This window comes from Aquarana catesbeiana, linkage group LG03 (genome assembly GCF_042186555.1).
Source record: "Aquarana catesbeiana isolate 2022-GZ linkage group LG03, ASM4218655v1, whole genome shotgun sequence".
NCBI classification, from domain to species: Eukaryota; Metazoa; Chordata; class Amphibia; order Anura; family Ranidae; genus Aquarana; species Aquarana catesbeiana.
Genome location: NC_133326.1, coordinates 185,518,260 through 185,539,619, shown reverse-complemented (window position 1 = coordinate 185,539,619; position 21,360 = coordinate 185,518,260). Strand labels below are relative to the sequence as shown.

The 21,360-nt window shown below is 41.5% G+C and overlaps 1 protein-coding gene across 1 annotated transcript in view; it reads right to left on the bottom strand.

The window, feature by feature from the left end:
- The window catches only part of PSMC2 (proteasome 26S subunit, ATPase 2), a 21,796-nt gene extending 436 nt beyond the window's left edge, over positions 1-21,360 (bottom strand). Inside the window, exons 1-11 of the mRNA XM_073619616.1 lie at positions 21,145-21,360; positions 20,980-21,017; positions 12,871-12,952; positions 11,150-11,249; positions 10,887-11,018; positions 10,721-10,793; positions 10,533-10,628; positions 10,180-10,344; positions 5,954-6,041; positions 3,214-3,416; positions 624-720 (exon numbers count right to left, since the gene is read on the bottom strand). Of these exons, the coding sequence (XP_073475717.1) occupies positions 624-720; positions 3,214-3,416; positions 5,954-6,041; positions 10,180-10,344; positions 10,533-10,628; positions 10,721-10,793; positions 10,887-11,018; positions 11,150-11,249; positions 12,871-12,952; positions 20,980-21,017; positions 21,145-21,334 (1,264 nt within the window). The 5' untranslated portion in view covers positions 21,335-21,360. The remainder of the gene's footprint in view (positions 1-623; positions 721-3,213; positions 3,417-5,953; positions 6,042-10,179; positions 10,345-10,532; positions 10,629-10,720; positions 10,794-10,886; positions 11,019-11,149; positions 11,250-12,870; positions 12,953-20,979; positions 21,018-21,144) is intronic.

Below are 21,360 nucleotides of genomic sequence, written 5' to 3'. Positions count from 1 at the left end.
CTGTATAACCCAAATCTAAAATTCTTCATAAATTTTGGCCAAAATGTATTCTGCCACATGTTTTGGTTAAAAAAATCCCAATAAGTGTATATTGATTGTAGACACCAACTTTCACGCAAACCAAACTATGGTGTATGTGTATACATTTACTGGATATTTTTTTTTAATACTACCAATACTTATAATGGGACTACAATAATGCGACAGGCATTCTGACACTAACTGCCACTAATACAAGGATAATACTATACACTGCCACTGTACTAATGACACTGATTTCTGAAGGGGTTAACTATTTGCCTAATGGTAAAGTGTGCTGCTTTTACTAAGATCTCACAGGGATGAGAAACTGACAGATTGCTGTACAGAGCTCTCGCTTGTGAATGTACACAGCCAATCAGCAGGTCCCAGGCATGAATCATTGTCCAGGACTTGCCAACTTGTGCTGTATGCAATCGCAGGGGGTGTGCATGCGTGCGCCCTAAACCTGGAAGTAGGCAGCAACGTATGGGTATGTCCCCTTGCCTACAGCGGCCGCTTCTCTACATTACAGGCGGGCAGTCGCTAAGTGGGTAAGGATAAGCATAAACAAAAAGCAGCATAAGCCAACAAATATACATTACCTGTGCTGTTTGGACATAATCGTGCTAGCAGCTCAAATCTTATATCTCGCTCAACACTCATGGAACGAGCATGAATCTTAAATATGTGTGTACGACCCTACAAGAAATATGAAAAATATATTGTTAACAAATGACACTTTACCAGAATATAAACAGGTGTTATCAAAAGCATCACTAGAGAAAAAATTTTATATATATATTCTCCCGTAGTGAAAGAAACAGCCATCTTAGACAGTTGTCATCAGAATTTACACCAATCAGCCATAACTGTATGACCATCTACTATTGAATAGGTTCACCTTTTGCCACCAAAACAGCCCTGACAAAGCCTGATGCCACTAGACTATGCTGTGGTATCTGGCCCCAAATTGTCAGTAGTAGAACCTTTTAAGTCCTGCACGGTGGGGTCTCTAGGGATCTGACTTGTTTTTCCAGCACATCCCACCTATGCTTGACTGGATTGAGAATTGGAGGCAAAGTAAACACTGCAAACTCGTCATTGGGTTCCTCAAACCATTTTTGCAGTGTGCATTACCCTGCTGAAAGGCCGTTGCCATCAGGGAATGCCAATTCCTGGACGCTGGGTTCACACTAGCTGCAGCCGCAGCTCCCAGCAGGGGGTCCAGGGTGTGTTCACCATTTCAAATGCGAATCAGATCCACATTTTTGGCTGAATTCGCTCCTGAAACAAGCAGGACCCGTCTGCAATTCAGACCACGGCTGTCCCGGAGGTGTGTGAATGGGCTCCATTGAGAATGCGGAAAAACCTGCATCCAATTAGCATAAGTGTGAACCCAGCCTGAAGGTGTGTACTCGGTCAGCAACAAGGTTTAGCTAGGTGGTACGTGTCAAAATACCATCTGCATGAATCACAGGACCCAAGATTTCCAGCAGAAAATTGCCCAAAGCATCACACTGCCTCCACCAGCTTGCCATATTGCATCCTAGTGGAATCTCTTCCCCAGGTAAGCAATGCGTGCGTGCACACACTTAGCCATCCACGTGATGTTAAAGAAAACATGATTCTATAGACCAGGCCTCCTTCGATTGCTAAGTGGTCTGGTTCTAATGCTCACGTGCCCGCTGTGGACACGGGTCAGCCTGGGCACTCTGTGGCTTTGAAGCCCCATACACACCATACTGAATTGGCCAAATTTTTTTCTGCTTTCAAACAGATCAACTACGGGGCAAAGCATGTTTACTTCTCAACTAATATATCCCACCAACTTTCAGATGTCATGGTAATGAGATACTCAGTGGTCCTTAACTCATGGCTGATCAGTGAATGTCCACATTGGACGATTTCCCCTCACCACTTGTTCACCAAAAATGAGAAATTTCTACTTTTTCTGTCTGGGTAGCCACCAATCAGATGGGTGAATTTCCCCCAGTAGGGACACACCATAACATTTGTAAAAAGGGTCTATTCTTCCCTACTATACCAAAAACCAAGGAAGGGGAGGGAGAGAGAGAGAATGTGTTGATATTACATACACTTTAACCAGATAACATAACCCTTCATCTACTAATTCTTGTAAATAAATCTTTGTATTTAAAAATACATTTGTAGAACATCTTCAAGACAGAAGATAATTACGACCAGTGGGGTAAACAAAATCCCAAATGCAGCTAGAATATCCCAATCATCCCTTTGCTCTTTCTAATGGCAGAATTGCTAGTAATTAGGCTGTAGATGAACATTACAGACATACAAAATATCTCCATTTGCTGTAAACCATTGTAACTATTATTAGAGTAGCACAATAACAATGTGTGTCACGTCATTTCTTTTGTTGCCTAGTGGGGGGGGGAGAATCTGTCATACTGGCTCTTATGCATGAGACATTAATACAGAATATGCCAGATAAAAATCCATACTGTAATCACTGACAAAAAGAAAAACCAATAACATTGTGCAAATATGAACTGCTACCCTAATTTTCAAATATTTATACACATGGCAGTCTCCTGCTTTCCAAAAGGATGCAGGCAGAGACAATGTAATTAATGCACATGAGGCAAGCTACTTAATACTTGTGCTCAGGGTTGCCAAACTACTTCCATTACCAACTGTACAGATATGAAGAATTACATAAAATGTGACAACACTACCCTGGAAAAATTCCCATTACCTAGGAGCAGCCAGTGAAAATCGTTACCTAAATACGTTGAACACACAGCACAGTGCCACGAGACAAGTAACTGCCTTTGACACTATCCCCATCCTTTCTATCACTACTCAGTGAATAACAGGCCTTGAAAAAGAGGCAGGAAAAGGCTGCGATACCAGATCTGCACAGATTTTCTTCAGATCAGTGATTTACCGTATAGTGGGAGGATAACCGTGACAGGCTTTGACTTTGCACCTGCAACATTGAACAGATCAAGGCAACCTCCAGCAATAGGTTTGTGTCATGGGCTCAAACTGTTGGTGCAAGGTTGTATTCATTTAATCATTTCATATATAGCTGTGTGCATGGCCAGCATTAACCTGCATCATTTTCTTTGCCAATTGTTCACATTAGACTGGAATGTACATTAAACATAAACACACATTTATGCAAATTGTGTTTGTTGCAATCCTCTTTACCTCAAGATCAGGTAAACTGAATTCAATTTTTCTGTCCAGTCTGCCAGGCCTCATCAAAGCTGGGTCCAATGTGTCAGGTCTGTTTGTGGCCATTAACACTTTAATGTTTCCTCTGGGATCAAACCCATCCAACTGATTGATGAGTTCCAACATAGTTCTCTGGACTTCATTGTCACCTCCTGCTCCATCATCAAATCTGGCACCTATCAAGCATTTAATGGAAGAATTACAATAGTACACATACAGTATAATGGTTACAAAAAAAAAAAAAAAAAAAAAATGATGTTGACCAGCTTGTTTGAAACTGAACTCTCGGCACAAACATTTCATTTAAGTAGAACTATAGGCAAAACTTTTTTTTTCTTTTTGGATAGGGAGGGTTATAACTCCTGTCAGTTTCTTTGCCATCTGTGTCCCATTGGGGAGATTCACTTTCACTTCCTGTCCTGCAGATTTTTATATGGGTAGGGGGCTGATAACCAGCCCAGTCATTCTGCACAAGGAGATGGAGCATCAGAGACTGTTCTTTATTACAGGAAGGCCCAACACAGAGGCAATGTTTCATATTGGGATTAGCACACAAATCTGGAAGAAATACACACAGTACACCAAAATTCAAAGATTATTATACATAGATCCCTTTTATAATTGTTAATTCAACAGTTCAGCTTTAAATTTAGGGCCCATACACACCTATGCTGCTGTAACCGCAATACACTACACATGATATGCAGGGAATGCTACTGGGTTGTAGCACAGCGGAGCACAGGAGGGGGTAGAAGAGGACTGGGAAAATAAAAGTGCCGTTTTCAGCCTCCTAGACAAAAAAACATGCATTTAACTCTTGCAGTGCGATGCAGCCCAGCTACAAAGGAGCATTTTCTGCTCTCCCTAGAGATGGTCTTTAACACAAAACACATTTGCTAAAAGCACCACAACAGATTAGCTTGTGTGAATGGTGCCCCCCATATTTGAGGATACAAACAGTACCTAAAGCGTAAGTGGACATAGTACACTAAAAAAGATTATTCACTAGTTTCATGCAGAGATCCACGTTTTGATTAGCATAGAAAAGATTTAAGAACAAAAGAGTTCATAGACATGTAGCAGTTAGGGAAATTTAGACAGATGGAAACATGTTTCTTTAATTAGCAAAGTCCAGCCACAAGAACAAGCCTACTGATAGTGTCATAACAGACCAGACTCGGATACTGCTCTTCTTTCCTAATAGGGGCAGATGTCAGATCAGAGGCCTGGTCACTTTTTCTCCTAATGAAGCACCACTGTGTCCGCCAGCAGTAGCTGCAGGGGAGTGGAGGGATCACAAACAACGACTGCACCATGGGAGCCTATGGATGATGTCATCGCTCCTGGCTTTCGCAGCCTTTGTCAGACAACCTCTCCATTCCCCTGCAGCCACTTCTGGCTGACACAAATGATCACATGACTGGACTGTAGCAGGCTGAATATAGGTAAGTATACACTTTTTTTTTTTTTAACACAAATTAGTTGGTATGGGGGGGGGGGGGGGGAATTTTTAAGACTAGTTAGGCTTTGGCTGGAATATAAAACACAAAAAATAAATAAAAATATATGGGGGTGCATGTGGTTAGTTTCAAAATCCTACAAAATAAATGTGTGTGCCTCTACTGTGTATCCTGTGCTGCGGGTGGCAATCAGCATGACTAGGACCAGTATGGCAGGTGCCCCTGGGTAGAGGCAAAGGAGCAGAGTGGACATGCATTCGCTTTCCTTCCCTTCTTGTTGAACCAGGTGCAATGTGCAACATGACTTCCCACTTTCCCCGGGCTAGGGGAATGTATGTGTGGCTAGGGAAGACCCTAATGTTGTGTAATCTGCACTGCATTAGATTCATTGGAGGACAGGTAAGACATCAGGAGTCTTTTAGACCCTTGCGTCTCATTTCAAAAAACCTGTCACCAAAATATCACATAGGGGACAAATTTTGTCCCCCATGTGTGACAAAAAAATAAAAAATAAAAGTAATTGTAAACAAAATAAAAGTAAATAAAAAGTTACAAACAAGCACATAAAATCCCCCCAAAAAACTTTGAGCCCCTTGTTCAAATGTAAAATACACAAAGCAGGGGCGCCCCTAAGCAAAAAAAAACAAAAAACAAAAAAAAAAAAAAAACACTGATTGCGATACACACACGCCGGAGTGAGAGCAGTAATTCTAGCACCAGAGCGCCTGGGTAATGCTAAACAGATGACCTGTAGAGGCTTTAAAAAAGTGTCGCCCATCAAAAATACAAGGTGCTGTCGCAATTTCACGGGCCCACGCAATTATTAAGTCTTGACATGCTGGGTATCTATATACCCTCATATTTTGTACCTCATATTTTATATTTTAGCGGACATTGGGTAATTTATTGCATTCATGTGCCCTAAAATCAAACTTTGTACATATATATATCATGTACCATACAAAAATCTAAACTATTCTCAAGGCTGTCTGCTTTCAGAAAATATATTATGTTTTGGGTGTTTTATGCAATAGTCAGGGCTAAAATAATTTTTCAAATGTGTGCAAAAAACCCCAATAAAAACAGTTCTGGCAGTGAAAGGGTTGATAGCTGAACCAACCAGAATTTGAACCATCTATGAGCCAGCTTAACATGTCAGAGAACATGAAAAGTCAGAAGAATTTATAAACAGTACCAATAGTAAGTTTGATAAAACTTCATCAAATATGGCTTAGCGTTATAGTAATACATACCACCAATGGCATCAATTTCATCAAAGAAAATGAGGCAGGCTTTCTTTGTCCTGGCCATTTCAAACAGCTCACGCACCATTCTAGCACCCTATAACATGAATAGACAAAGAAATCAACATTTCTCAATCTTCCTTATAATTCAAAAAAATTCAAAACCTGCTGCATTTTTTTTCCACCTTCTCAGTGCTATAGTAAAAAGAGCTCATTTAACAGGTATTCTATCCAGTTCTATTTTTTGTATTCCCCGTAAAATCCCTCTCTCTGCTTTCAATGGAGGACACAGCTTCTATTTTAGTATTGGGTAAAATACCAGCTGCAGGAGTAGGATTCTAGGTACAACTGAAAAAAAAAATTATCACCGAGGGGTGTCACCCCTACTGTCAAACCCCCCAAACTGAGCTGAGGAAGGTGCCACCTTTGGCAACTGAAGACCTAAAGAAAGACATGAGGGCTTGAAATTCAGTTGAGAGCGGACATAAGTACATTGGCAACCGTGATATTTCTCATTAGAGGCATGCTTTGAATAGTTCCTGGTTTAGATCATCACCTAATCGGCCATCCCAAAAAAGTGCCACAACAGGGCGGGCAAGACATAGAATGGAAAAATGAACTACCAGTCTTAAGAGAAAAATGATACAGGCCAGTCAAGCATCCACCTGCAAAACTATGTCCAAAATTGGCATCAGGTGATGTTGCCACATCCACCTTGCAGAACTTAGCAAATGTATGAACCGATGACCAAGGCATAGACGCCACTAGACCTGTGGTATGCTGTGGTATCTGGCACCAAGCTGTCAGTAGCAGATCCTTTAACTCCTGTAAGTTGTAAGGTGGGGCCTCCATGGATCGGACTTGTTTTTCCAGCCCATCCCAAGATAAGCAAGAACCCCTGTCGGTGGTAAAGGATTCCTTTCAACTGACTTTTACTGGACAACTTGTTCTAAAGGGAGTTTAAAAGTTTTTAAGCAGCATAAATGAATTTGGGACGCATTCAGGTCTTAGGATCAATTGGGAGAAATCCCAAATCCTACCCATAGATACTTCAGTGCCCTCGCCATTCCAAGCTTCTCTACCCCTAGCCAGGGTGAGTCTCCTTATTTAGGAGTACAAACAGCTTGCTCATTTGCTGACTCAGGGATGGAGCCGCCTTCCCCTAAGGGGTTATTGAAAGAATTAACCTAATCAAAATGGATTTTACTGCCAAAATACTTTACCTAGTGTGACATGCCCCAGTTTATATCCCTCTTAAATTCTTTTGAATTATGGATTCTAGCCCTAATTCCTTTGGGGATCCAGCCGCCACAAACTACCCTGGCAATCGCTGAAAAATCCTGTCTCCCTGGGGGGGAGCAGCCATTTACAATTTTACCATATTACATAGATTCCTAGCTTTCTCACTTTTTCTACTTATACCAAGGTTAAAGAAGTAAACCCTGATGGGTTTTACTTCCTCTTTAGTTCCCTGCAAAGTAAAAGCATAATGGGCTAGTATGCATCGCACACTAGCCCATTATGTGCCACTTACCTGCAAACGAAGCCTGCGATGTCCCCGCTGGTGGCCACGTCCATCTTTACCCCTCTTCCTTCCAGGGCCGTGGACTCCGGCTCCGTGACTGGTCAGAGTTGTGTGAGTTCGCATGCGCGCGGGAGCCGGCGGTCACGTGCCCTTTCATCAGTGCTCACGCGCCGATGACATTGGCGCACGTGTATATGGTAAATATGTTCTAAACCGTGCAGGTTTATTTCCGGTACCTACAGGTATGCCTCATTATAGGCTACCCACTTTGCCACTCACCCATTGCAGGTAATACTACATGGGCCAGGGGTACGCAAGAACACTATGACCGTTTCAGTATGGCTAGCCATCACCTGAAAATCTGGGACCTTGAGGTCGGCATAACCGGGGCACCTGCTTTCCATGCTCACATGCCTTTATGGTGTAACACTCAATTACCAGAACTCCTAACAATACCGGATTACACCCTTTGGACATCCAGGGGAGTCCTAGATTTATACCAGGTTTTCACTGTAGCCAGGCTAAAATCTTTTCAAGAGCTGAAGGATGAGTTTTCCCAATAGTTACAACTACGGCATGCTCTATATACACAATTTCCTGGCACTCATCCCCAGTTCCTAGCCCTCCCCATCCTGGCTACAATACTAGGCTCTGACCCCAAGAAGATGATCTCTATATTCTACACTAATCTCATCACACCCTCGGCTACTAAGTTGGCTACCAACTGAAATCAAGATGGATGCAGGATATCAGGGATGTGGAGGATGAGGACTAGGCTGAAATACTAGATGCATGTAAACAGGTGTGTCCAAGGCTTCAGATCGCCTTTCACAACTTTAAATTAAGACAGAGCTTACCTGACTCTAGTACGCATTGCATGATACTGCCCCTCTCTCCCCCCACATGTCCCAGATGTTCTGATGCCCGGGGACCTTCTCCACATACTGTGGGTATGTCTGGCCGTAAAATGACTACTGGTTGCAAGTGGTTCAATTCTTCCACAATAAGATGGGCTCACCTCTGACAGTTGACCCCAGGTTATGCCCATTTGGTCTCTTTCCTAACCCTGAAGATAAATTTGAGACTTTTTTTCTACAGGAAGTGCTCTTCATCGCTAGGAAGCTCATTGAAAAGGCAATGGATGCAGGCACTCCCTCCCACACTTCAAGCCTGGTGTCAAAGTCATTACCCTATAAGAAACTCATCTACATACATAGAGGGTGCCCAACCAAATATAAAAAAATCTGGGATCAATGGCAAAATTAAGTGAAATTCACTTCCATTGGTCAGACTAAGTCCACAAATCCCAGTAGTTAAAGCGGAGCTCCACCGAAATGTTTTTTTGTTTTTTTTTTTAAGTCAGCAGCTGACCCGTGTGTTTCCCAGCAGACAGCGGGGGGGGGGGGGGGTGAGACAGGATGTGGCGTAAATAACCGCAGATTCTGCGGCTATCTACGCCGGAAGTGGGTACAGATACCTGTAATATACACTTTTGGGTGGAACTCCACTTTAACAATAACCTTATTACTTTGAAAAACCTCGTTCAGGGCACATGTACAGTGTACTCTTATCCGTGTTGCAGCCACTAGGCTCAGCTGCAGTGACAGAGGACAGAGAGCACACTTCGCATTTGTGTGGGGCTCTGAACTAGGATGACATTTGCACCTGTAATTCTGGAGGCGAAAGTCTAACAGCTGCAACATTTTAGGAACAGGATAGGATGGAGCTCTAATGAAGAATGGGAGTTTTTCTAGCAGGCTTCAGTGGGGGCAGAAATGGCCTACAGGTATAGTAGGTATGTGAGTGACTGCATGTGGGGACTATAATAGGTGTATAAAATTAGAAACTTTTCTAGGAACGTTTCTGATAAAAATGGTTCTATGCACTATCATGCAAAAATTCATGGCATTATATAAACAAACTAAACGTTCGTTTTAAAGCCCACACTTTTTTTTTTTACTCTTTTTGGCTAGCAAATATCATCGTTACACTGTTAAATTTAGTAGAAATGCTGCTTTTTGCCCTACTATTCCAGTACTCAATTGCTTGTATAGTAGAGTAACAGACACACTCCTCATCACGAGTCCTCATGTAGACTTTTTCTTAAAGAGGTGTTCCAACCCCCCCCCCCCCCCCCCCCCACCAGGAAAAATTAAAGGCAGATACAAATACCGTAGCTGCTGACTTTTATTAGGACACTTACCTGTTCAGAGTTTTCGCGATCTTGGCACCCCAACTGATTTTTGGGTCGGCTGCTGCCGCCACCATTCCTGTTAAGGGAAACCGGCAGTGCAGCCCTATTGCACATGTGTGAAGTGCGCTGCGCTTTCTAATTGGCCCGGCGGGGGAGGAAGGAAGAGGGGGGGGGGCGAACTTCCAAGGGAAGAGCTGCGGCAACGTGTGCGGAGGTGGGGAAGGGGGACCTGTGAAAGACAGCAGGTACTTGTTCCCCCTTCCCCCTGAAAGGTGCCAAATGTGGCACCGGAGGGGGAGAAAACAGATAAGCAAAAGTTCCAGTATGGAGTGGAACTCCGCTTTAAAAAAGGTGTGTGTTTGACAGTCACATTTGTGCAATTACCATGATGGGAAATTGTAGGTAGGACTATGAAAATTGAGTTTTCTGGTACAAATTCTTTCAAACTGAATATATCTTTATCTGGACTTTAGATTTGCTCTAAGATTGTGATTTACAGAAAATACAAAAGCTCACCTCTCCTACGTATTTCTGGACCAGTTCTGATCCAATGACTCGGATGAAGCAGGCATCAGTCCTGTTGGCTACTGCACGTGCACAAAGGGTTTTTCCTGTTCCTGGGGGGCCAAACAGAAGCACTCCTTTTGGTGGCTCAATACCCAGATTAACAAACCGCTCAGGCTGAAAATTAAAAAAAAAAATAAAATAAAAGTATTTTATCGCACATTGGGAGACAGTACTACCTTGAAATATATTCACTGCAGGCAGGCAGCAATCAATAATTTTATGTTTCTTATACCAGCCATAGGACAGAATGGCTTACATATCACACATACATCCATCATAAGGACCTTATCAAATCTACTCACGTGGAGTAAAGGAGTTTCAACGACTTCCCTTAACTTTTCTATCTGCTCTTTGCAGCCTCCAACATCACTGTAGGTCACATCAGGTTTTTCTTCCACCTGTGTGGGAGGGCAGGGCAAATTGCACTTAGTAAACAGAAATAAAATATGTATAATTCTTAGTTTTTATTAAATAAAATGAAAGTTATTACCTGCATCATAGTAACTGTAGGGTCAATTTTTGGAGGCAAGGGTATATGAATTTGGTATTTGTTTCTGTCCACTCTGCACAAAACACACGGTAAAGAACATTTACAGTTTGTCAAAAATACATACCAAGTATTGATTAGATTTCATCACACTAACAAGGGCTCTTACCCAACTCTCATTCCTTCTTCTATGTCAGTAGGAGCAACCTGGTCACTGAGGTCTACCACAAACTTTGCAAACTGCTTAACATTAATTATGTACTTTGGGTCCTCAGAATCCGCATTAATTATTTTTGTACACCTGGTTAAAGAAAAAAAATAGTATTAATAATCAGGAAACAAGAGCATTCACTCTGTTCTATTCTCTGTGTATTGTGATTTACAAGGATAAAACATTTGAAAAGCATTATGGAAGTTCAAAGTCATCAGCACCTGGCCACCTGAAGTGGTTGTTCACTCTGCAGAGTCTGTTTATCAGCAGCCAAATCCCAAAGTGCTGGAGGAGCAAGTCCTGTGTCAGATTCCTTAATGCCTAAAATAAATAAAGACATAAGCTTACCCATCAGCACACAGTCAGGCACAAAAACAAAACATAAATTTAGATTACTTCTCCAGAATCCTCCTATCACCACTGCACTTATCTGCAATGAGAGTCTCCACTTACACCCGGGACAAAAGAAAAGACCCTCAATGCCCAGCGCTGTCATATGAGGTGTAATAGCAATGGTTGTAGAAAATATAGTAGTTACTAGTAGAAGCAGTAACAGATTTGACCTAAATTAAAATAGTTTTATTTGCACAAGATGATTGCATTTCAATTTTTTATTGCATGGAAATTAGCAAGTTTTTTGTTAAGATTGTTTACTTTATTCCAACCACATGCATATTTATGAGGCAATCAAAATTCAATAACATAAAGTACATAAAGACATTGAATGCAAAGTTGTGTTTATGTGAATATTTTGGGGGAGGGGGCCTATAGCTTTCATCAGATTTTTAAAGGGTCCACGGAAAGGAATTTTTTTTTTCTTTTTTTTACTAAAATTAAATAACAAAAATAAAAGAGTGGAGATTCCCTTTAACAAGTCTAAGGCTCGGTTCACACTGGTGCAGTGCGGGAAACCCTGCAAATTGAGTGCGGGTGTCAATACAAAGTTAATGACACCCACAGATCGGTTTGCAGATCGCAGTGCGAACTGTGAATTCAGACAGGAATTGGATCGCATTAGTGTGAACACCCATGCAATCCAATACTTGTGCGAAACAAAAAAAAAAAAAAAAAAAAAAAAAAGAAAAAAAGGGGGGGGGGCCTGCACGCATTTTGTCCGAATGCGATGTGAATTCAGACAGTTTGTTATGTCCTAGACTCCTTGTGTACCTGCATTCCCTGGGACCCCTGGGCACTTCCAAGTATCTCATAATATATTGTTACATCTGTGTTCCTGTAAGCTCAGCATCCCACTGCTGCCAAGATACTCCTGTCTCCATGTGAGTCCTGCACCCTGGTGCAGAAAAGTGTGTGCCCTGCCTGCCTGTAAGACCAGCACCTCTGTGCTAAACCATAGTCTTATCGTCCCTGCGAGTCCTGTATTCCATGCTTTCCAAAGTCCTCATCCCTGTGCTTTCCTGTACCAGGTCAGCTGCAGCCTGCATGGGTGCACTCTCTACGCACACATGGTGTCCCCAACATGACAAACATTGGCTGCCACAAATAGTATAGATTAGTAACTTGACAGCCCAGCACTTTCTCCTTTGCACTGTACAGCCTAGGTGTGGCCAGCATTATTTACAGACTGCAGTGTCAGACTGCATCTGCAAGCCCTAGCCAGATAGGCAGGACTTTAGGCTGATCACAGAGAATGACAGCCAGATGCTGCCAACCATCTTCAGCTTGTGGGCATTGCCCTGCACTGATTATTAAAGTAGCAGTGCTGGTTGTAAACCTTGCGTGACCAAGTGCATCTCTTATTTTTTCAAAGTTTATATTTGGGTACACAGTATTATAGTATTTAAGACCAGGGTTTTGCATAATAATCTAAAATACATATAACTGATCTATTTGAATACGCTGGCAGCTATGCATTAGATCTGATTTCCATCAGCACTTGGAATCAGTGAGTTCTGAGTTTTATAAGAATTAAAAGTGTTCTTACCTGTGAGCTCATTAATTTTCTTGAGAAGCTGTTGAATGTCATCTTCCACCTGTTTAATCTGCCTAGAATATGTGCTTTGTCCCTGGAACAACAAGATAAAAAAATTAGAAGAAGAAGTTCCTAAAATCAAATTCTGAAAAGGCCATATGGATTTTGGTTTACTTTAATATTGTGACGCTGGCTTTCTCAGGCTTTATAGTTACTTTCCACCCACTGTCATACCTTCGCTGACCATGGACACTCAGGCAGCCTCATTGAACTATGGTATGTTTGGCAGGTTCTTAGCCATGAAGTCAGAAAGAGCCAGTGAAGACCAGTAATTTAAACTAAATCAGAGAAGTGCACTAATAAAAAGTTAATAGCAGGTATCTTGTGTTGTGTTTAGTTCAAAAGTAATGCGTGGTCTCTTAACATGTCATGAGTTATAATCAGTAAATAATAATCAATATGTGGTATCTTAAAGTGTTTTATATCCTCTGCTAAACAATATATAATAACAAACAGAGTAAAAATCACATGTGAGATTTTAAATAACAAACATTCCACATGAAAGTGCATAAAATAAGTGAATATAAACACTAAACTATTAATCCATAGTGCTACTAACAGTAGATGTCTGCATTCTAGGCTTAGTGCACTTATTGGCCATGTCTAAAGCAATGAGAATGCGGATTGGTTTATTGTTATTTTACACTCGCAAAGCCATTCTGTTAAAATGGAAATTGCCAACGCTTAACTATGGGGAAAAAATGGTTAATTCAGCGATACCAATGTACAAATACAGGTATGAGTCTAGGGGAAAAAGTTTTCCAAAATATGGGACATCTGGGCTGATTCTTCCACAACTGCCCCCACAGGTGACACTTCGGAATGATTTTCCCCATATATTTTTTCCTGATCCTTAGTGTATTGCCTACTTCGTAGAGTAAGCCTACTCACTGCCGTTTCTAATTTTCTTGGTATTTGTGAGCGGTACTTTGCGAGTTTGCATGGATAATTGGTTGCCAATAATATTTTTTTTAAGCGCCTTTTGCGCTGTTTTTGTCTTTGTTTCTTTTGTAGCCAAATGTATAAGCCTGGGTATGCCCAATAGTCTTTGTTTTGTACTTTCTTATGCAAACTCGGAATAGAATAAAAAAAAAAAAAAAAAAACTATTAATTCATAAACAAATTAAAAATCCAAATGAAGTCCATCATTCCTATCAACACAGACAGCGCTGACAGGGGAATCAGAAATTATCTTCTGGCAGGACGGATGGGGGAAGCAATCCCCACCAGGAGAAGACAGAGATTATCGCTAGGTGTTGTAGCAGCTGCTAGCAATAGTCACAAGAGAATCCGGCGGGCTGGTTGTACCCAAGTTGATCGAGCAACTTGGTATATTCAGCCTGCCAATTAACGGTTAGAATCTCGGCCTTGTTTTTTTTTCAGGACAGATTGCAGATTACTCCCGTCTATTGCAGTGATAGCACATATGTGGGCTTTATTTGTACCTTGTACCTGTAGTAGGGCCAAAAAAACAATAGTATGCTTTTTTTTCTTTTTTTGGTCCTACCTATACACATTAACACTAAATATAAAAGCTATTTTTTTGTACCAAAACATACTACCACTAACAATGACACCAACACTAATCCGGTCAATACTGGGTAAAGATCCTGGACCGACACCTGGCTCAGCCTCTCAGCTGCACCACTGGGAACCTGAGCCAGCCACTCCCCCCCCCTCCCCCCCCCCCCAGCCCAGCGCTCTAGTGAGTGCTGGAGGGCAGAGCAGACAGCTGGAGACTGACAGTCATGGCTCTCTGCTCAGAGCGGAGGGGAGAACTGAGCGATCAGCTGTGTTTGATTGCTTAGTTCTCAATGCAGAGGTGGTGGGGGAACGATGCTGCCTCCACCTAGATGAGATAAAAGTTTGTTTTTATTTTAAAACCCCAAACTTCTCTTTTCATCTTTTATTTAGACTTCTCTAGTAAGAAGGAATAGATATACTGTGTCTTCACAGAGAAGGAACAACATTGGGGCAGTCTATGAGGTAAATAATTACCGTGGTAGCCAATCACAGCAATCATGTGATTGCAGAATTAAGTGCACTGCTGTGATCCATAGGAGAAGTAGGACCAGAGGAGCTTTGGCCCTGCTTCTCTTTTAATCACTTAATGCTAAGGGGTCAATTCACTAAGAATGGCAAATAAAATGCGGTAAAATAACTCATGCAGTAAATTAGTTGTGGAAGTTCAATGCACTAAGAATTTTGTGTTAAATAACGAATGCAGTATTTTTTCGATTGTTCGGTAACTACTGCGCTTACTCATGCGGTAATTTATCACACAGTCAGTGGGTAAGCACTTGCCGACCAGCCGCCGCAGTTGTACTGCGGCAGAATGGCACGGCTGGGCGAAACAACTTTATGTAACATCACTTCGCCCTGTGGCCACTAAGGGGCGCCCCCCCGCGCCGATGTGAGTGCCCAGCGGTCACAGCCACTCCCGCGATCGCCACTGACACACGGAGAACCGGGATCTGTGTGTGTAAACACAAAGTTTCCGTTTCTCTGAGGGGAGAACAAACAGATCGTCTGTTCATACAGAGTATGAACAGCGGTCAATGCATTTTTATAGCATTGATCACTGTATTAATATTGCAGTCCCGATAAAAATCGCAGATCGCCACCATTACTAGTAAAAAAAAAAAAAAAAATTAATAAAAATGCCCAAAATTATCCCCTATTTTGTAGACGCTATAACTTTTGCGCAAACCAATCAATATACGCTTATTGCGATTATTTTACCAAAAATATATAGTAGAAGTATACATATTGGCCTAAACTGAGGAAAATAATAGTTTTTCTATATATTTTTGGGGGATATTTATTATAGCAAAAAGTAAAAAATAATGCGTTTTTTTCAAAATTGTCGCTTTTCTTTGTTTATAGCGCAAAAAATAAAAACCGCAGTGGTGATCAAATACCACCAAAAGAAAGCTCTGTTTGTGGGAACAAAAGGACGTCAATTTTGTTTGGGTGCAACGTCGCACGACCGCGCAATTGTCAGTTAAAGCGATGCAGTGCCGAATCGCAAAAAGTGCTCTGGTCAGGAAGGGGGTAAAATCTTCCGGGGCTGAAGTGGTTAAGGGTTAAGTTGATTTCCTTATAACATTTTACGTAATAAGATGTTTGTTTTTTCTTTTGCAAAAAACTATTTTTTAATCTACCATTTTGTACAGTAATCTGTATTTGGAGGTACTGAAATTTGAACTACCTAACTCAAATGTATGTCTCCTGATACTTGGTAATCCAAGCTGTGTCTTTCATGTGGATCTGTTGCCTGAAAATAGCGGTTTTGCGCTCCTTTACAAAATCCATCATGTCATACATTCATAAAAATGTGTTTTTTTGTAAATGTATGGCCTACTAGAGCTGTTGAAAGTGCTCTTTACTAGATTGTTCTATGTTTTTGGCCCAATTCTGTGCTGCTGCCTATGTTTATATCGTGGAAACTAAAGAACTTGACTATTTTTTTTATACATTTTTTATTTATTTTTCATGTTCCTATCTAAGTTTAACTTGTTCTAATGCTGTAATACTATAACCAAAAGTATTACACTTGGTCACTTCTAGATGGCGTAATTGTCATGGTTGACAAACGCCATTGTTGCACTTTTGTAAACGACTCTTATTTAAAAAAAAAAAAAAAAAAAGAAGTATAATTTATTTTTTTAACCACTTCCCTACCCGCCTATAGTCAAATGACGTCCACAGATGGGATCTCCCATCCTGGGTGGACGTCATATGACGGCCTCGGGTTCCCAGCCGCGATGTCCGCCGGACACCCGCGATTGCCCGTTAACCGGGCCGGACCGTGGATCTGTGTGTGTAAACACACAGATCCACGTCCTGTCAGTTCAGAGGAGAGCGATCTGTGTTCCCAGTACAGAGGAACACTGATCGGTCTCCTCCCCTTGTGCGTCCCCGCCCCCTACAGTTAGAAGCATTCCCTAGGAAACACATTTAACCCCTCCCCGCCCCCTAGTGGTTAACCCCTTCACTGCCTGTCACATTTACACAGTAATCAATGCAATTTTATAGCATTGATCGCTGTATAAATGTGAATGGTCCCAAAAATGTGTCAAAAGTGTCCGATGTGTCCGCCATAATGTCGCAGTCACTGAAAAAAAAAAAAAAAAAAAAAAAATCGCGATTGCCGCTATTACTAGTAAAACAAAAAATAAAAATAAATATTTTTTTTAAAAAAATGCCATAAATCTATCCCGTATTTTATAGACGCTATAACTTTTGCGCAAACCAATCAATATACGCTTATTGCGTTTTTTTTTACCAAAAATATGTAGAAGAATACGTATCGGCCGAAACTGAGGAAAAAATTTGTTTTTTTAAAAATTGGGATATTTATTATAGCAAAAAGTAAAAAATATTGTGTTTTTTTCAAAATTGTCGCTCTTTTGTTTATAGCGCAAAAAATAAAAACCGCAGAGGTGATCAAATACCACCAAAAGAAAGCTCTATTTGTGGGGAAAAAAGGACGTCAATTTTGTTTGGGTACAACGTCGCACGACCGCGCAATTGTCGTTTAAAGTGCGACTAAAAATTGGTCTGGGAAGGAAGGGGGTGAAAATGCCCGGTATTGAACCGGTTAAAAAGTTCTTGATGTTAAATTTCAGCCGATCTTTGCACTTGATTTGTACTGCACATCATGCCTTTTTTGATTTGATAAAAAAAAAAAAAAAAAAAAAAACACAACACACTTGTGTACTTGGGATGTATAATGGCACATTTTTGTGTGTCCACTGCTGGTGGAATAGTGTCAACTTTCTGTGGGTGGAATTAGGCTCTCGGTGGGTGGAATGCCACTTTCTGGGGGTTTAACCCCTTGTTCTGGCACCACACTGGTTACCGCCACCAAAAGGGTGGTGTTAAATATCGCACCTTTTTTTTATTTCCGTTTCCTTTGTGAATTGGACTTTACTAATTGAACAAAATTACCACACACTTTTTTGCGATGTTTACCAACTAAAAAATTTTTTGTGTGGTAAACATTTTTTGAATTGGACTTTATTTACTGCATGCGCCAATTTATGCAAATGAGTAACATGATACCCTTACCGCATGCGGTAAAGCATAATGAATTGACCCCTAAATACATACTTGTACATCATTTAGCTTTAAGTGGTTGTAGCGGGATGATGCCTGTAGCGATCTTTTTTTTTTTTTTCTGTCGAGGGCCGGCTTTTATGTAAAAGCTATCCTAGTGGTTAATTAGTCGCTGGATGACTTTTACAGTCGGAGGGAGTGGTTACTCTCCGGGCACTACTGTTCCAGTGGCAAGCCTGGAAAGAAAACTAGCATTTCGGCTGGCTTACCACAGAGATCGTTAAGGACTGGAATGGTGTTGATCTCTCTGGTATGGGAAACCAGAAGTGAAGAAACTGCTCATCTCTTGAGTAAACTGCGCCATTTTTATAATGTACGTGTGCACATTTAAAATTGTGACATGTTAAGCTCTTAGCGTAATACCATCTTTTATAGTTAATAAAAATTGGGTATTATAGCGTGTGCAATAAAATTCATCAACCACTTGCGCACTGGGCACTTACACCCCCTTCCTGCCCAGGCCAAATTTCAGTGCTGTCACTCTTTGAATCACAACTGTGCGGTCATGATACACTGTACCCAAATTAAATTTTTATCATTTTTTTCGAACAAATAGAGCTTTCTTTTGGTGGTATTTAACCACTTCAGCCCCGGAAGGATTTGCCCCCTTGATCGGGCCATTTTTTGCAATATAGCACTACGTCGCTTTAACTGACAATTGCGTGGTCGTGCGACTTTGTACCAAAACAAAATTGATATCCATTTTTTCCCACAGAGTTTTCTTTTGGTGGTATTTGATCACCTCTGCGGTTATTTTTTGCGCTATAAACAAAAAAAAAACTGACAATTTTGAAGAAAAAAATAATAATAATATTTATTACTTTCTGCTATAATAAACATCCAAAAAATAAAATGTATTCATCAGTTTAGGCCAATATGTAATCAGCTACATTTTTTTGGTAAAAAAAAAAAATACAATAAGCGTATATTGGTTGGTTTGCACAAAAGTTATAGCGTTTACAAAATAGGGGAAAGATTTAGACCCCTTTCACACCAAGGCGTTTTTGCAGCGTTTAAGCGCTAAAAATAACGCTATTAAAACGCTCCCCATGCATCTCAATGGACCCTTTCACATTGAGGCGTTGCGCTGGCGGGGCGTTGAGAAAAGTCCTGCAAGCAGCATCTTTGGAGCAGCTTTTGGGCGTTGAAAAAAGCGCTTCAAAAACGTCCCTCTCCATTGAAATGAATTGAAAACGCTGTAAAAACGCCTGAATAGCGCCTATAATCCACCCTGAGCTGTAGAAAATTCACATGATCTCACAAAAAGGTAAACATGCAAGCAGAAAAGAGAGCATCTACAACAACAGGACTGAACTTGTGGGATCAGAATGATTAAACAGACCATCAAAGTGCCAAAAAAACCAAATTAAAGTGCCAAAAAAAGAATTAATCCCAGAAAAATGAAGATTTGAAGTAAAACAAGATACTGCTTGTTTTACATGATCTCACAAAGGATAAACATGCAAGCAGAAAGATAGCATCAATAACACTTGAAAAACGCCGTTAAACCGCCTGCAGCATTGCGTTAATTTTACCGCTGGCGCCCCTAAAACGCGGTAATAACGCTAAGGCGTTTTAGGGCGTTTTTGAAGCGCCTTGGTGTGAAAGGGGTCTTAGGGACTTTTTTTGTTATTATTGTTGTTTTTACTAGTAATGGTGAGGATTAGCGATTTTTAGTGGGACTGTGACATTGCGGCAGACAAATCTGACCCTAAGTGACACCAATACAGCGATCAGTGTTAAAAAAAAAAAATGCACTCACTGTATAAATGGCACTGGCAGGGAAGGGGTTAACACTAGGGGTGATCAAAGGGTAAAGTATTCCCTAGGGAGGCGTTTCTAACTGTCAAGGAGACGGACTGACTGGGAGCAGAGAGAGATCGCTGTTCCTGATCACTAGGAACAGCTGATCTCTCTCTCCTCCCGTCAGAACGGGGCTCCACCTAGTTTACATAGGCAGATCACCATTCTGCCTCTTTTCACTGCGATCGCGTGTGGCCGGCAAACATCAAATTAGCCAGACCCGCAGGCGAGCATCCGCGGCATGCACATGCCCGCAGTACCACATGCACAGACCAACGTACAGGTGTTCACGCAGCCGAGCCGCCTTGCTGCAGTATTATGCGGAATGCAAGTGGTTAACCAAAAGGTGCCAGAAAAAGGCCTGGTCTTCAAGTGGTTAGGGAGACTAACCCTCTATATTTGTCCTGTTTACTGTTATAACCAAAAGTAAAAAAAAATAAAATAACAATTTTGGGTTGTCACCAGAACAGGAATAGATGGGAAATCTTCCAATGGGGACAAGTGCTGGTGACCTTGATGACAACCAGGGATTTCTTCACTTTGAAAGTGGCTTTAAAACCTTTACAACCACTTTTTGCTACAGGTAAGCCTATAATTAGGCTTACCTGTAGTTACACTGGATATCTCCTAAACCTGCATGGTTTAGGAGATATCCCCTGTATTTGCATGTGCAGACGTAATCGGTACGTGCCGTTGCTTCAGTTTAACTGTGCCAATACCGGCGGCTCCTGCGCACATGCTCAGGCCAATCACAGCGTCTTCGGGAGTAACTTCGGGATCGATGTCGGCCACCGGAGCGGGATACGAGGACGGCTGCAGGGGCTTCGATCTCAGGTAATTCATAATGAGCTAGTATGCTATGCATACTAGCTCACTATGCCTTTGTCTTGCAGGTTTTTTTGTTTTAGTTTTTTTTCTAGGGTTTACAATCACTTGAAGGGATTGCCTATCACTTCCTGTTTTGGCAATGGCACAGGAAGTGAGGGGAAATCTCCCCATTAGACACACTGATGGCAAAATAAGCTGACAGGGGGTTATGACCCTTTCTCTCTCTTGCCTTTAGTTTTATAATAAACATTTCCTGACCAATAGAACAAAAATGATGAAATAAAACCCAGAGTAAGCATGCTAACTTACATATGTCTTCAGTAGGGCGATGTCCCCTTCATCCAGAGCTGAAACACACAACAGAACATGTTAGTTATTACAGTGAGGAGCAGAACGATAACAATCAAGACATGGCCCCATCCTGTACACCCCTGGGGTGCCACACAGCCGGTGGTCATGTGATTACTCGCTCACCCCGTATAGGTTTGTCCTCTTTCTCCTTCTCCTCCTCCTTGGTCTTCCGTTGATCGGCTCCCAAGTAATCCGGCATGATGCTTCTAACTAGCGGAGACACACACCTGAAAACCTGGACAAAAGTAATACACCCAGCGGGATTACACAGCAAACTGCACACCACTTCCGGAAAGCACAGGATGTACGTCATCGGAAACGTCCGACACTAGAGATACG